The 17,142-nt window shown below is 39.9% G+C and overlaps 1 protein-coding gene across 3 annotated transcripts in view; it reads left to right on the top strand.

Moving 5' to 3' along the window:
- The window catches only part of CFAP54 (cilia and flagella associated protein 54), a 218,521-nt gene that overhangs the window by 22,923 nt on the left and 178,456 nt on the right, over nucleotides 1-17,142 (top strand). For all 3 annotated transcript variants that reach the window (XM_072146463.1, XM_072146461.1, XM_072146462.1), the window contains exons 7-11: nucleotides 2,536-2,649; nucleotides 9,214-9,315; nucleotides 10,567-10,765; nucleotides 14,151-14,249; nucleotides 15,034-15,146. In XM_072146463.1, the coding sequence (XP_072002564.1) occupies nucleotides 2,536-2,649; nucleotides 9,214-9,315; nucleotides 10,567-10,765; nucleotides 14,151-14,249; nucleotides 15,034-15,146 (627 nt within the window). The remainder of the gene's footprint in view (nucleotides 1-2,535; nucleotides 2,650-9,213; nucleotides 9,316-10,566; nucleotides 10,766-14,150; nucleotides 14,250-15,033; nucleotides 15,147-17,142) is intronic.

Genomic DNA, 17,142 nt, shown 5'->3' on the forward strand with positions numbered 1-17,142 from the left:
AACCCTGCATATTTGGTATTGCCGCGTCCGTAATAATCTGTATAATAAAACAGAATCATTACTGGACCCGCACAGTACACGCCGTAGAAAAAAAACCGCAAAAACGTTCCGAAAAAAGATCATTTTTAATTAATACCCTATAAAAAATGCTCTAAAAAGTGATTTAAAAAATGTTATGCACTCCAAAATAAGCCCACTAAAAAGAACAACTCTTCTCGCAAAAAATAAGCCCCTAACTAGATTTGTTAGCCAAAAAATAAAAAAGTTATGCATATGAAAAGATGGTGATGCTAAAATGAACAAGATTTTCTCCAAATTGGTTTTTATTCAGTACAATGGAATAAAATACACGAAACCCCCACATATTTGGTATCCCTGCGTCCGTAACAATCTGTATAATAAAACAGAATCGTTATTAGATTCGCAAAGTGAACCCCGTAAAAAAAAAACCCAAACCCCCCCCCCCCAAAAAAAAGATAATTTTCAATTAATACCCTATAAAAAATGCTCTAAAAAGTAATTTAAAAAATGTTATGCACTCTAAAATAAGACCACTAAAAAGAACAATCCTTCTCGCAAAAAATAAGCCCTTAAACAGATTTGTGAGGCGAAAAATACAAAAAGTTATGCATATGAAAGAAGGTGATGCTAAAATTAATATTTTTGCCAAATTACTTTTTATTCAGTAAAAATGGGAAAAAATTAAAAATCTATATAAATGAGGTCTTTTCGTAATTGTGGCGACCCATAGAATAAAAATAATATACTATTTTTATGGTATGGTAAACGGCCAAAAAAAAACCCCATAAAAATCTTCCTAAAAAGTGATGATTTTCATTTCCTCCACCAACAAAGAGTTAATAAAATCTCACCAATTAGCCTATAGATTCCCCCAAATTACGTACCAGAAAAGTGCATCTCATGTGGCAAAAGAAATAAGCCCCTATAGGTCCACGATAAAAAAAGAAAAAAATTATAGCCTGTACAATGTGACATAGCAAATCTGATCTGGATGGCGCCTCCTTCCCTTCTATGCCCGGCCGTGCGCCCATACAGCAGGTTACCACCACATATGGGGTATCCGTGTACTCGGGAGAGATTGGGTAACAAACTTTGTGGAGCCTTTTTTCATTTAATCCATTGTAAATGTTTAATTTTCCACCCAAAATGAGTGTATTGTGAAAAAATATTACAATTTGCAGACTGCACCTCCATTTTGTTTTAACCCCTATAAAACACTTAAAGGGTTAACAAACTTCTTAAAAGTGGTTTTTCGTACATTGAGGGGTGTAGTTTCTATAATGGGGTCATTTATGAGTCTCGCTATTATTTAGGCCTCTCAGTGTCAATTAGAAGTTGAGCAGGTCCATCTAAATACAGGTTTTGGGGATTTTGCAAAAAATGTGAAAAATGATACCTAAATTCTGAGCCTTCTAACACTCTAGTAAAATATGTGGAATCTTAAAAAACCATGGCAACATAAAGCAGACATTTGGGAAATGTAGGTTATGAATTTATTTGGGTGCTATGACTGTCTGCATCAAAAGTAGAGAATTTAGAACGTTGAAAATAAAGAATTTTTCCAAATTTTTGCCAAATTTTGTTATTTTTCATAACTAAATGCAAAAGATTTCATCCAAATTTTTAAACTAATTTGAAGTACAATGTGTCACGAGAAAACAATCTCAAAATCCCCTGGATATCTCATAGCGTTCCAAAGCTATAACCACTTATAGTGACACAGGGCAGATTTGAAAAATGGGGCCGCGTCCTTAAGGCCAAAATAGGCTGAGTCCCCTAGGGGTTAATTTCCTTAATAGCCCAGCTTGGTGGCATCATCCATAAAAACAACTTTGTAATTAGATTTAATTTGGAAGAGAGTTTATCACTGAAGTCAAGCTCTCCCCACCTCAGGGAAACCACTTCTGCTGTGATTGAAATAATGCACCAGACTTCCAGAGAGCCAGTTACTGATGTCCCTGGTGGCTGGGGTTTCAATTACAACAAAGGGGGGGGCTTTGTGATATGGGGAGAGCTCGACTTCAGTGCTAAACTCTCCGCCTCTTTAATACAACAAATTTACATCTTGCTTCAAAGTTCAAAGCTGGATGATGCCTCCACACTAGGTCATGAAAGAAAAATTATCTAAATTTTTACTTGTCACCATCACCTGAGCTTTTCCAAATATTTTCCATAATGTTTGGTGACAACATACCAGTAGGAATGTCACTGTATGTCACCCATTAACATATATAAATGATATATAAGGCGCAAAGCAATGTTATTTGTAACAATTTCACATCAAAGCTAAGTTGTCTTTTTAACTTTTTTGATATTTATTGAATACATTAACTTCCAAAATGAATATTAATTTTCTACTTAAATATTTTCCAACATCAAACTTGGCTTGTGACCTTCCTTATTCACATAGGATTATTCTAGAATTAATAGTTTTGTTTACTGACCTCTTGTTTCACCATATTAAAGACAAGGTTATTGAGACATCTCATATTTGATATCTGTGTGTCTTCATAGGTATTTGCTCGCCGTGCTCTTGGTAAGATCAGCGAGCTTAGCCAGCTTGAAAATATGAGCGATTCCTCCTACAACGAAGAGACAAAGAAAGCTTTTAAAGAGTCCACTCTGAAGGTAAACAAACATTTTGCCTGTTTAAGAAGTGAAGTGATTGTAGATGCCTGGCATGAGTTACAAGCTCAATAAGATATTCACAGACACACATGTCATGGAAAAAAGACATGTAATATTGCCTGTGGGGTTACTTACACATGGATTACAGGGATCTTGAAGTGATATAGTGCTACAGAAGCATGATCAAATGCAGTTCAGTGTATGTTACAGCTGCCTAGTTACTAATAAATACACATATATTGGACACAGTGTGTGGAGAATGGGCTCATAGAAAACATTCCACCATATATTCTTTATACTGCACAGTAAAATATGGAATCGGGAGGCTTGGTTGTGCCAGTGGAATAAAGCATTACTAGCCATCAAAAACCTTGGAGATAAATTACTGATTGTTAAAGGTCTGACTTCTGGGAGCATGAGAATTGGGGTCCTGAGGTCCCTGTGTGCAGGGCCGGTTTTAGACAAAGTGGGGCCCTAGGCAAAACTAAAAGTGTGGCCCCAAAAGTCACTTTTAGCTGTGCGCCATTGTATTAGCTGCATAATAACAGAACCCACCATGGTTCATAAGAATTTGAGTGAGAATGTCATTACATAGGTATAAATAATTGAGGATGGTGTGAAATAAAAACTTTATTCCGGAACATGTGTGTGTTTTTGGTTTTAAATATAACTTTATGGACATGTTCTGGGTCGTGGTGTTAATATCTAGCCACATTAGGCGAAGGCGACTGTTCATCGTATGGCTAACGATCACAAAATAAAAGGTAATCAGAGAGCAAGTGTGTTCTTAGATTCTTCTGGATAGGAGAGGGTTAAAAACATGAACATTAGTTGATATTATCCCTTAGCAAAATTTAATAACATATAGGGGGTCATTTACTAAGGGCCCGAATCACGTTTTTTCCGGCGGGCTAAGCTAATTTTTCCGTTTTGCGCCGATTTTCCCTGTATTGCCCTGGGATTTTGGCGCACGCGATCGGATTGTGGCGCATCGATGCCGGCGTGCACGTGACGGAAATCGGGGGCGTGGCCATTCGGAAACCCGACGGATTCGGAAAAACCGCCGCACTAAAAAAAAAAAAACCTGGTGGACGTCAGGGGAACTACCTTAGTGAATCCCGGCAGAACCCGAATCCTCCACACAGAACGCGCCGCTGGATTGCAAATGGACCGGGTAAGCAAATCTGCCCCATAAAGTCAATAATTACATTATCTATGTGGTGCAGCTGCTCCTGTGTGCAGCATCGTCCAAATTCTCCCTGCAGCCTGATGGCTACGAATCTGGAGTGGGGGGACAGATAAGAGGCCTTTATCTTTGGCTCTGTGACACTTAGAACCTCACCTCTTTTTTCTCTTTTACATGAATCTAAATTTGGAGGGGATTTATCATTGGGTTTTTTGTCTATATTTGGTGTTGTTTTGGTGAAGTTGTGGTACAAAATTCTGTTTTGCAACTTTCCTTTGCACCAAATGAACAGAGGACAGTGGAAAGTCACTTTGACATAGACCCTGCTTGCTCCAAAATCATTATTTGAATAGTCTGATTTTCACAATACTGAACAGAATTCATGATTTGCCATTTTCGTTTAGAAGCATGTTTTGACGCAAAATCACTCCAGTCACCCCCTGGCTAGAAATAGGGGAAAAAACACTACTAAATTCATCAGGACATCAAGGGACATGTGTGCCAAAAAAAGAACAATATGCGGCACATTTATTTACCTGTCCGAGGAGTTCATAGAAAGTGCATTGTCCGACAATTCACTAAGATTTACTAAGATCGTGTGTCCAATATCCTGCATGTGTCGCTTCCCCTGCTCAGGTCCACCGGAGTTCACATTCTTCTTACTAGTGCATGTAATTGTATTGTCTTGCGACACAATTTTAAACTTGCGCTGATCCTGCGCTCAGTCCGAATCAGTTGGATCATCCTGCAGCACGCCCACTGATTTCTGTCGCATGAAAACCAGTGCAGCTGCGCCACAATCCGATTGTGTGCGACACAATCCCAGCGCAAACCCCTGTTAAATACCTGTCAAAGCTGCGCAAATCCCGAAAACAGCGAACAAACTGAAGAAATGTCATCCGTGACCCTTAGTAAATAAGCCCCTAAAAAACAAATAGAACAACATACATAGACTAACTTGATGAATTCAGATTAAACAAAAATGGAATTGAACAGAGACATGTCAAAGACAAATTATAATGATGAATTCCCCCATTATCTTTTCATGTGAATAAGGAGACCAATGTCATTATCAAAGTAGACTTTTAATGGTGGGAGATTGGTGTGCCATTTAATAGTGTGCGCACTATGTCATCTGCATAATGAGTATGTTATAGAATTTTATAGGCAGACTTCATTTGTGGAGATTTTTTGAATAGCAATGATTAGCTTACTTCCTCCTATACTTGCTTCCAAAGCACATAATGGGTCTCATTTACTAAGGTCCCCGCGGACCGTTTTGCGCCACCGGGACAGGGATTTAAAAGGGGTTTTTGGCGCACGCAATCAGATTTTGGCGCAATCGCGTCGGCTTTCATGTGACACAAATCGGGGGGACGGGTCGTCGGACGATCCAACGGATTCGGACAAACTGCGGGCTTTAACTTGAAAATTGTGTCGCAAGCCAAGCACTTACATGCACCGAGAAGAAGAAGGTAAACTCCGGCGGACCTGATTGGGGAAGTGACACATGCAGGATATCGGGCCCACGATCTTCATGAATCGCGGCAGAGTTCATCCTCGTCGGACAGTCCGGATCGAGGATCGCGCATTGACCGGGTAAGTAAATGTGCCTCAATGATTAGTCACATTGGGGCTCATTTACTAAGGGTCCTGCGGCCGCATTTTCGCCTGGTTTCCCGACTTTTCGGGGATCACGCCGGGGATTGTGTCGTATGCCATCGGATTGTGTCGCAATCGCGTCAGCTTTCACGCAACACAAATCGGGAGGCAGCCGTCGAACGATCAAACGGATTTGGACATTCGCGGGATTTAACATTTAAAATTGTGTCGGAAGCCAAGCACTTACATGCACCAGGAAAAAGAAGGTGAACTCCGGCGGAACTGATCGGGGAAGCGACACATGCGGGATATCGGGTGCACGCTCGTAGTGAATTGCGGCAGACTTAATCCTTGTCGGACATTCCGGATAGGGGTTCGCGCAGGGACCAGGTAAGTAAATGTGCCCCATTGATTTGTGTTGCATTTTGGACCCTACAGCTTCTTTAAATTTTTTAAACTAAAAAGCTACACTTCTATCTTCTATTCAAACATCATGATGGAATTGAAACCAAATTATATAGCAAAACGTTATCAGGTGAATTAATTTTCATATATTCTTATTTTAAGATCCCTGCTTTATTCTTGTGACTATACCACCTCCATGCCATGTGCACGTGGAGGGTGCATGTAGGGGGCATGCCTGCTGAGTGGGCCAGTGCGGGGTGTTCCTTCCCCATGGCCTGTGCACTCTCTAAAGCCTGCGATCATTCAGCGTTTTTTATGCAAATCTATACCAGTTTGAGCCTGGCGTAGTTTTGGCCAGCACTGCAGCCGCCATACGGATACGGATAAATAGGTATTCTCTCCATTCAGACCCCTGAAAAGAAACATGCATGAACGTTATGGGGCATATTTATCATCGTTCGCATTTTAACGAAAATTTTTGCAGCATTTTCGTAGCGCGATACATCAAGAGGCTTCAGCCTCTTGATGTATCTCGGCAGGCGGCTGCACACATGTGAAAAGTTGCCGGCCCACTCCCAGACGCCTGTGCCCCCCCTTCATGCCCCTTCACGCCACACGGGGCAATTATTGAGGCCAAAGTATCACCCTTGTTATTAATAAACAGACTTAAAAAGGAGGTGTATTTTACCTATGTGAAACAGACACTTCTGTTGAAAAAAGGCCCTTTGTCAGCCTTCTGTTTACTATCTAATCACTGTAATAACATGACATTATCATGTTTATTTCACAAAATCCATGTAGAATGATGGCAATATTTCACAACAATGTCAATATATATTGCTGTGTATAATCATACGGCAATGCCAATATAATAAGACACATGTATCTGCCTTATAAGACACATGTATGTTGCACTGTTGTCTTTTCACGCAAACATCAGTCACTTAAAGTGGTTGTCTCATGGAAAAGTTTATTGCATCTGTCAGGGATCAGAGCAGTGTAATTTTTTCCTAACATTACTGATACAAGGGAGTCATAGCAGTTCTAGCAATATAACAACAATTGGGCTCATTTACTAAGGGTCACACGCTACACTTTTGTCGGACTGTTCACGTTCTTCATGGCTAAAACGGCTTGCACAGGTATTTAAGAAGTGTGTGCGCTGGGATTGTGGCACACGCGACCCCTTTGTGGTGCAGTTGCACTGGCTTCCATGCGGCACAAATTAGGAGGCGTGTCGTCGGACGGTCTGACTGATTCTGAGCGCTGTACTTAACTTTGAAAATGTGTTGCACGCCTATGTTAAAGATGCACCACAAAAAAGATGGTGAACTCTGTTGGACATTTGCGCATAGCCCCAACCGTTCCAGATTCAGCGGGACAGTCCTGGTTTTTCGCCTCTGCCCCACTGTCACCGCCAGCTGGGAGATTGTCACAGATATTCCCTCAAGGTCCCGCACTGGCTGGGGTTGTCCCGGCTCTGTGTCCCGCCTAGTAAATACTTTCAAAGCCTGAAATTACGATACTGAATGGCTTCAACAGACATCAGGCAGGGAAACCTTTTGAAAGATGTGTCGGGATATATCGGAGAGCAGGGGCCACGTCATCAGGGAGACATCAACATCTGTCGATATATGGTGTCTACCTAGGGCTTCCCCAGACACAAGGTTCAATTAAATAAATTTTTGCCTAGCCCAGACCCTCTGGATTCCAACTGCTATAGAGACACAGAGACTCTATCCACTAAGCTATGAGCTCAGTGATCATCCCTCTGAGAGGGATTATAATATAATAATAATAATAATAATAATAATTGTCTCAATAATTACAATAATAATCTCTGAGAAGATCCCACTCTATATATGAGAGCATTAAGTCTGTGTCACAGTTTAACAGTAGCAGGTACCAGCTCTTAGTTACCAAAACTCATCTCATTACTAACCACTTAGCTTGTAGCCTAGTGGATAGAGGCTCTCTGGCATTATGGCACATGGACTGTGCAGGTTCTAGGTTTAAATCCCAACCTGGCTAAAAGTTTTTTTATATTATTGAGAAGATGTTTTTTATTATTATAATATGGTAAAAATTTGGGGCGTGGCCAGTGAGTGATTGAAGGTGTGGCTAAGGGGGATCACTGCGGCACACGTAGCACTCGCCATTTTGTCCCTTCTTCCCTTCCAGAAATGTTGGGTGGTATGCATTTGTGGGGAAGCGACACATTCATGATTTCTGGCGCACGATCTTAGTGAATCGCTGCACACTGCATTATAGATGGACAATCTTTTTCATTATCATAAATGGTACAAATATATAGGAAACTGGAATGTTTTTTTCTTTACTTTGTCCCCCGCCCCACTCCTAAATACATGTATCATCCTTCTAGAAATGATATTGGATTTTACCAGTTACCTTTCATATCACATGTGACTACATAGAGTTATAAGAAATGCCCCATAATTGATATTTAATGGAGAATTAATAACATACATGTCAGGAGTGGGGAGGATCCTCCTTCACTGCTTAAATCTGTCTTTTGTGTTGACTCGTTACCAGATCAGAACATAGAATTCTCTGGATAGTGGATGGGGATAAGGATGAGCAGCTAACTGAGAGGGAAGCAGGAAGACACCAATGTTCTGCTGCAGATTACAGTACATTTTAGCAGTTTTCCAGCAATAATTAAAAAATACTGGACAGTATTGTTAAGACAGAACACTTACTGCTAACTATAGCACCATCACCATTTGTTTCCTTGATTCTCTCTATCATGGATTCTCCTCCTCCACTGCAGTCTTTCTATGCTGGGTGGATGGATTACAGTAGTCTGACTAGTCTGACTTTAGCACATTAATTGGAAAGGAGGGAGGAAGCCTGATTTATAAAAAAAAAAATTAAATAGCAAGTGCACCCTGTGGCCCACATTTACTAAGGTGCTTGCACCAGTTCGTAGTGCAGGTTGCACTATTCATCATGAGAGAAAAAATTTCTGCACTGATATGTGCGTTCCTGTGCTCAGTTAGACCGGGCAACACATTTATCATGCAAAGTCTGACAGAAGTGTGTTGCGCAGCCCATGTGAAAGGTGGACCAAAAAAATGGTGCACTCTGTCGGAGCAGTGCAGGGGGAACTGGATTCATGAAGAACGGGAGACATAAATCTCGAATCTTGCACCCTCTGCAAACTTTGCACTGTTTTCAGTAAATGTGGGCCTATATGTACAGGAAGTGAAAAAGATGCAAATCACAGAGTGCCAAATGCCAATTTAAAGTAATTCACAGGTTTTAAACGTATTGGCGCCCAAAGATTTAGTCCGAAAAAATACGGTACTGTAAATTGATTTCATAGAACTTACTGTATTTTTTCTTCTCAGATGGCGGTCATGATCTTCAAGAGAACAGTATTTGAGTCAAGAAGAAAACCAAAAGGAATTCTTCGTCCAAAGCTGAAAAATAATCTAAAAGATGCAGAAAAGGTTGGCTTGGAGATGTCGGGCAATTTATTATTCAGGCTGGGACAGTTTTCTGTCCTACTTTGCACTGAAAAGAATGTCTTTGGAACTTGCACATGTATTTAAGAAGTATTTGTGCCAGTTTTGTGTTGCGGCTGCACTGTGTCCAACAAAAACCTAGAGGGGCTTGTTAATGCTTAGTCAGAGTGTGCAACACATTAACTAATGTGACTCAACAGAATTGTATACTGTATACTAAAATGGTGCACACTTTACGAGCATTGCAAGGTGCGCCAGATAATTAAAGACTGCTCTAGTATTCAATAATCTGACACAACCTGGATAGGAGTGAGGCAAACTGCACATAGTGCAGATGGCCTCAGTATTGATAAATCTTGGCCACTTTTTTACCAGATTTATTGTAGAAAGTAAAATATTCAAATGTTATCAAATTTACCTTTTATTTTTTTTGTGCAAAATAACAGAAATGGCATCAGTTCAGGGTCGGCTCCAGGTTTCAGTAGACCCCTGGGCGACAGAGTCTCAATAGGCCACCTTGCAGAGAACTCACTTGGCAGCATTCAAAATTAGTAGACTTAAACAGTCTCCTGTTCCCTAAAATATTCCCTAGTTTATCATACCAAATAACCTTCTCATGGTTATTTTATATAAGCCCCCCTCACAGCCTATGGATTCATTACATACAGTCCACTACATAGCACTAGGAGCTGCTTACTATAGTAAGCAGCTCCTAGTGCTAAAACAGATGCAGCAGTGTTACACTTATTCATGAGGGGGCGGGTTTAGGGGGGTTTTAGTCACAGCTGGCCTAGGGAGTGAGAGGGGCGCCCCGGGGAAGAGGCAGCGCCTCTGACTGCAACCCCTCATGAATACACGGGACCGCTTTGAGAGTTGTCCTGCGTTTGTAGTGTACAGCGCAGCAGTGTCTACTAACGTTATCGGAGGTTTCCAATAACGCTAGCAGTGTAACACTGCTGCGTCTGTTTTAGTACTAGGAGCTGCTTACTTTAGTAAGCAGCTCCTAGTGCCGTTTTTGAGGGTAACAAGTCCTGTTATGATCAGTGGATCAGTGGTTTCATGTTTTAATACATTGAGCCATTCTGCAGTTTCTTGCATAGCTGGTAGCCTGGTAAAGACTACCTCTGAAATAACTTTATGCGAGTTCGAATTAGATCAAATGTATTTTACTGTGAACATTTTTTAAATGGTAACATAGGAAAAATTTTAAGGAAGTACTTTGTGTTTCATTCGTAGTTACCATGGCCTCGTACTAATTCCGAGCGACTGCTGGCAGAAATGTTTGGAAACAATGCAGCCCAGTTTCTTGCTATTCTTGAAGCTCTGACAGATAGCAATAGAAGAGTGCTGCAGGCTGGACCACCAGTGCCGGATGAACCAGAAATACATGATGTGATTGCAGAACTTTTTTTTGCGGGCATTGATATTATTTCAGGTAAATAATTACCAGTACTAAGGTTCCTAAACAACAACACATTTTTTTACTGAAATCTACCATCACAATTAACCCCTACGGGACGCAGCCTCTTTTGGCCTTAAGGACGCGGCCCCATTCTTCAAATCTGACCTGTGTCACTATAAGTGGTTATAGTTTTGGAACGCTATGAGATATCCAGGGGATTTTGAGATTGTTTTCTCGTGACACATTGTACTTCAAATTAGTTTAAAAATTTGGATGAAATCTTTTGTGTTTAGTTATGAAAAAAAACAAAATTTGGCAAAAATTTGGAAAAATTCTTTATTTTTAACGTTCTAAATTCTCTACTTTTGATGCAGATAGTCATAGCTCCCAAATAAATTCATAACTTACATTTCCCAAGTGTTTGCTTTATGCTGGCATGGTTTTTTAAGATTCCACATATTTTACTAGAATGTTCTGAGGCTCAGAATTTAGGTATCATTTTTCACATTTTTTGTAAAATCACCAAAACCCGTATTTAGATGGACCTGCTCAACTTCTAATTGTCACTGAGAGGCCTAAATAATAGTGAGACTCGTAAATTACCCCATTGTGGAAACTACACACCTCAATGTATGAAAAACCACTTTTAAGAAGTTTGTTAACGCTTTACGTGTTTTATAGGGGTTAAAACAAAATGGAGGTGCAATCTCCAAATTGTAATATTTTTTCACAATACACCCATTTTGGGTGGAAAATTAAACATTTACAATGGATTAAATGAATAAAGGCTCCACAAAGTTTGTTACCCAATCTCTCCCGAGTACACGGATACCCCATATGTGGTGGTAACCTGCTGTATGGGCGCACGGCCAGGCATAGAAGGGAAGGAGGCGCCATCCACATCAGATTTGCTATGTCACATTGTACAGGCTATAATTTTTTTCTTTTTTTTATTGTGGACCTATAGGGGCTTATTTCTTTTGCCACATGAGATGCACTTTTCTGGTACGTAATTTGGGGGAATCTATAGGCTAATTGGTGAGATTTTATTAACTCTTTGTTGGTGGAGGAAATGAAAATCATCACTTTTCAGGAAGATTTTTATGGGGTTTTTTTTTGGCTGTTTACCATACCATAAAAATAGTATATTATTTTTATTCTATGGGTCGCCACGATTACAAAAAGACCTCATCTATATAGATTTTTTATTTTTTTCCCATTTTTATTGCATAAAAAGTAATTTGGCAAAATTGTTGTTAATTTTAGCATCACTGTCTTTCATATGTATAACTTTTTTATTTTTCACCTCACAAATCTGTTTAAGGGCTTATTTTATGCGAGAATGATTGCTCTTTTTAGTGGTCTTATTTTAGATTGCGTAACTTTTTTAAATCACTTTTTTTAGAGCATTTTTGAAGGACATTAATAAAAAATCATCTTTTTCAGAGAGAGTTTTTTTAGGTTGTTTTTTACGGGGTTCACTTTGCGGATCTAATAACGATTCTGTTTTATTATACAGATTGTTACGGACGCAGGGATACCAAATATGTGGGGGTTTTGTGTATTTTATTCAATTGTACTGAATAAAAACTAATTTGGAGAAAATCTTATTCATTTTAGCATCACCATCTTTTTATATGCATAACTTTTTTATTTTTTGGCTGACAAATCTTGTTAGGGGCTTATTTTTTGCGAGAACAGTTGTTCTTTTTAGTGGGCTTATTTTAGAGTGCATACAATTTTTTAAATCACTTTTTAGAGCATTTTTTATAGGGTATTAATTAAAAATTATCTTTTTTCGGAACGTTTTTTGCGTTTTTTTCCTCCGGCGTTTACCGTGCGGGTCCAGTAACAATTCTGTTTTATTATGCAGATTGTTACGGACGCGGCAATACCAAATATGCGGGGTTTTTTTGTGTTTTTATGTTTTTTATACTTTATTAAGTTTTTTATGGGAAAGTGACATTTTAGGGGCTTATATTTTATGTATTTATTTTTTATTTATTATAATGTGTAGTGTTAAGTGTTTTTGCATTTTTTTACTTATACATACTTGAACTTAAACCAGTGATGCTCTGATCACTGGTTTAAGTTCAATACACTGCTCTACAATACCATTTTATTGTAGAGCAGTGTAAACTGTCTGAGCAAGCTTGCGCATGCTCAGACAGTTTGCAGTCAGACCCGGAAGGGATCTGGCTGCCATGGAGACCGGGCAGCTCCGGGGCACATGCCAGTCCTCGGAGCTGCCCGGAAGAGGATCGGATCCCCCGGTAAGCGGCACGGGGGATCCGATCCACAGCAGGAACACCCTTACACGCCGCGGTCATGCTTGACCGCGGCGTGTAAGGGGTTAACACCCGCGATCGGAGCCGGCTCCGATCGCGGGTGTTAGCGCAGGCTGTCAGCTGTACTAGACAGCTGACAGCCGCTGCTTCTGGTACCGGCTCCGTTCGTGAGCCGGTCCCAGAAGCTGGACGTTATACTACGTCCCGGTGCGCTAAGTATCTAGCCCCGGGGACGTAGTATAACGTCGTGGTGCGCCTAGGGGTTAACTATGATAAACCAGGAGCACTTACTCATAGATCCAGACACTGTAACTGTGGTAATCTTCTTGTACTTGTTTTCCATGGCCTCCTTCCTTCTAAAATGAACTTTTAAAATTATTACATAATTTGATTTTATTAAGAAGGAGGCCATGGATAACAAATATAGTCACCTTGCCTGGATATATGTGCCCCTGGTTTATTATTTTAATCCCCTAGTGATGTTTACATAATAAAGATAATTTTTAACCCCATTTTTATTACTGTTTTAGCTCCTATCGCTCAGTGATGGTACGTGTAAGAATACAGAGTATGGGTAGGGATTCTCTAAGCAGACACTTCATGATTGCTCTGTTCCATGAGATGCTGTGTGCTGTCAGAGTGATTTAGTTATTAGGGTCCAGGTTTATTTACACTTTCATTTAACTGAACATTCTACTACTGTAGTATCTGACACAGAAAAAGAATGATGAGACAAATAAGAGATGAGTGATGATGAGATCCATGAGATGGATATAAACCACAATGACAAACTTCAACACTGCTATAGCTCAGTTATAACACACAGTCAGCTGTGCTATAAACATCTTATTTTATCTGTAGCTGGTAGAGTAAGCCTTCTCACACTGCTGCTTGCCGGCAGGAAGTGTCTGATTGTCTTTGTGTGAGCTCATTTTGGAATGCAGGGGGGAGGGGCAGGAGCTATAGAGACTGTAGCGTGCAGATAGGAGAAGCTTATCATGTGAAGAATCTGCCCTGCTCACCCTAGTCAGAAGAAGATTTATGTTTTAATAGTCACATAGTCACTGCCTATTAGTAGCGTGAACAACTCCTAATAGGTATGTCTTGATCTGTACTATCATTTGCTTTAGGGGGAGGCAACAAAGGAGAGCGTAATATTGGAGGTACCGTCCAAAGTGAACTGTGCAAACTGCTGAGAGAGTCCTCTCTACTAGAATTGGCAGTGCAAGGTGAGATTTGTTGTTTTTTAAATTGCTATAAGAATATTAGCTAGTATTTTGGGTTGTGTGTCTGTATTTCTATATATACTGTTAGAGTTAGGATATCATTCCTTATTTTTACAGTAGAAAAGCTAAAAAAACCCCTTCAAATAAAATACATACATCTTTCAGTATGAACATTTTTGACAAATTCATTGTAATACTGCTTTTCATTTTCTTTGATACATGGAAAACTAGGGATTGGCGTCTTTGCCATTATCTGTGTGCTTAGACATTTTCAAGGGATCCTGTGCTAGAAACTTTCCTGTTAGAAAGCGATGGGCCCATATACTGAGAAACAGGGTCCAATGCTGCCTACATAATGAAAAGTATAATGATTCTTAGGAGAATACATTCAAATCTGCATCTGTTCTTTACTTGTAGAATTCTTTGCCTTTGTTATTCATATATAATCTCAGTCTGTAACCAGAGAAGCAGACAAGGCAGACTAAAGAGCACATAACATAACTGATGACTTATTCGTGTACAATAAGATAAATGTTCTGCAAAAGGAAATAAATCATTCAAAAACAAACGTTCGCCAAGCCTCCTCGAAGATTCACAAGATGCCAGACACAGCCAAAGGCAGCATTACATTGTCTAAAATGAGTTTAAATGTTCCTACTGCCATATACAATTCACACTGGGGCTGATGATATATTGATAACCAAGTTGTGAAATGCAACCGAGCTATCTATTGTACTGGAAATGTATTTAGAGTTCTGCATTGCTTTGTCTCTTTTGTCTGTCTCAGAAAAGGATGCTGTGTCTGCAGAAGCTGTTGTGAAGTTTTCCAAATTGGCATTTAGCTATGAACACTGGGAAGCGTTTGATGCCATTATAGCTCCATTATATTCATTTGTACAGGTAACCAAATAAACTAGCTACAACTGATATCAGTAACCCAATACCCTTTTCCCTGCCGCATTTATCAATGTGAGTTATGTCTCTCTTACTTCTGAGTCTATGAATATAAAAACCCAATGGAACGCCACTGTAATATTAAGAGATCACCAGTCTGCAATCATTGGGATCCACAGTCTGTATTTCAGTGCTTTCTTTAATTTAATAGACTAACTCGGGGTAATTTATCATTAGACCGGCTCCTTAAGACAGTTCTTTGAAGCTCCGCTGCCATCAGATTCATTAAAGTTTCTTTGGTCCTTGATAAATCTGTTAGCAGTGTCTTATACTATGGGGATTGTTTGAGATAGTTGCATAAAAAGTTGCAAAATACTATCACAAGTCACATCACATACACCAGGATGGAGACTGGTATCAGTTTGCACCAAAATTTGCACCTAAACGGATAGTTTAAGCCCTCACTTTTTTTTTTTTTACATATGACTGTTTGTGTACTCTGTTATGTAATATTGTATTTGTATCTGTCCCCTATGATTTGTAAAGTGCTGCAGAATTTGATATATATCGTATATGCTCGAGTATAAGCCGAGACCCATAACTTTAACACAAAAAACTGGAAAAACCTATTGACCTGAGTTTAAGCTGAGGGTGGGAAATGCATTGGTCACAGCCCCCCCCAGTATATAGCCATCAAGCCCCTTGTAGTATATATCCTGCCAGCCCCTGTAGTATATAGCCTACCAGCCCCCTGTAGCATATAGCCTGCAGCCCCTGCCCCAATATGCTGGCGGTCCCCTACTTATGGACACCTGACTTACAGACGACTCCTAGTTAAAGACAGACCCCTGTGCCCACTGTGACCTCTGGTGAAGCTCTCTGGATGCTTTACTATAGTCCCAGGCTGCAATGATAAGCTGTCTGTAATGAGGCTTTATTGATAATCCTTGGTCCCATTACAGCAAAAAATTTCGGAACTCCAATTGTCACAAAAAATTTTTTGGTCTGGAACTACAATTATAAAATATACAGTTTCGACTTAGACACTAATTCGACTTAAGAACAAACCTACCTGTAATGCCTGTAGGGAAAAAAAGTGTACTCACATTCCTACACCCCCGAAAGGTCCTCTTCTATCCATCACGGCTCAAGCATTGGCTCGGTCTCCATGCGCGGTCCATCGCAGGCATTGTGATGTCAGTGGCTTGCTGACATCTTAGTGTGTGACGAAGCCGGCGCATACATTAAAATGTCAGCGTGTGGCTGACGTCACGATGCTGGAGCCACAATGGATAAAAGAGGACCTGCCGGGGGGGTCGGAGGGTGAGTACCCCTTTTTTTTTCTTAAATCCTGTATAAGCTGAGTTAGGATTTTAGGACATTATTTTGTGCTGAAAAACACGGCTTATACACGAGTATATACGGTAAATAAAGATTATTATTTTTATTGTAGTCGCAGTTTATGGATTAAGTCATATTGTGAAAACTAGACAATGCAAATAATGAATTTGGTGCAAGCAAGGACTGTGTCAAAGTGACTTCGCACTGTCCTATGTTCATTTTACGCAATGGAAAATCGGAAACACAGCATATGTACCACAACTATGCCAAAATGCCACACATAGACAAAAACAAACAATGATGCTTCACCTCAACTGTGTTTCATATTTCCATTCTTATGCATGAAAATGTGGAGAAAGCTAAACAGTACAAAATAGAGATAATGCTTAGGGATATGAAACATAAAGAATATGGAAATTGGCAGCATGTGACATATTTCTGGAATGATATGATCGTCCGCACCCTTACTTACGATCCTATACTAAACAAGTGATGATCACATGCTGTGGTAATTCATTTGCCACTTTTTACCAGATGTGAATTTCCTGTATAAGACCAGGAATACTTTTGCATAAAAGCCATGAACTGATGGGTTCCAGATATAATTTTGTTGTGACCGGGAGGGCAGAGCTCAACCATTGCATTGCAGAGGTTACATTTG

Source organism: Engystomops pustulosus, chromosome 4, assembly GCF_040894005.1.
Source record: "Engystomops pustulosus chromosome 4, aEngPut4.maternal, whole genome shotgun sequence".
Classification (NCBI taxonomy): domain Eukaryota; kingdom Metazoa; phylum Chordata; class Amphibia; order Anura; family Leptodactylidae; genus Engystomops; species Engystomops pustulosus.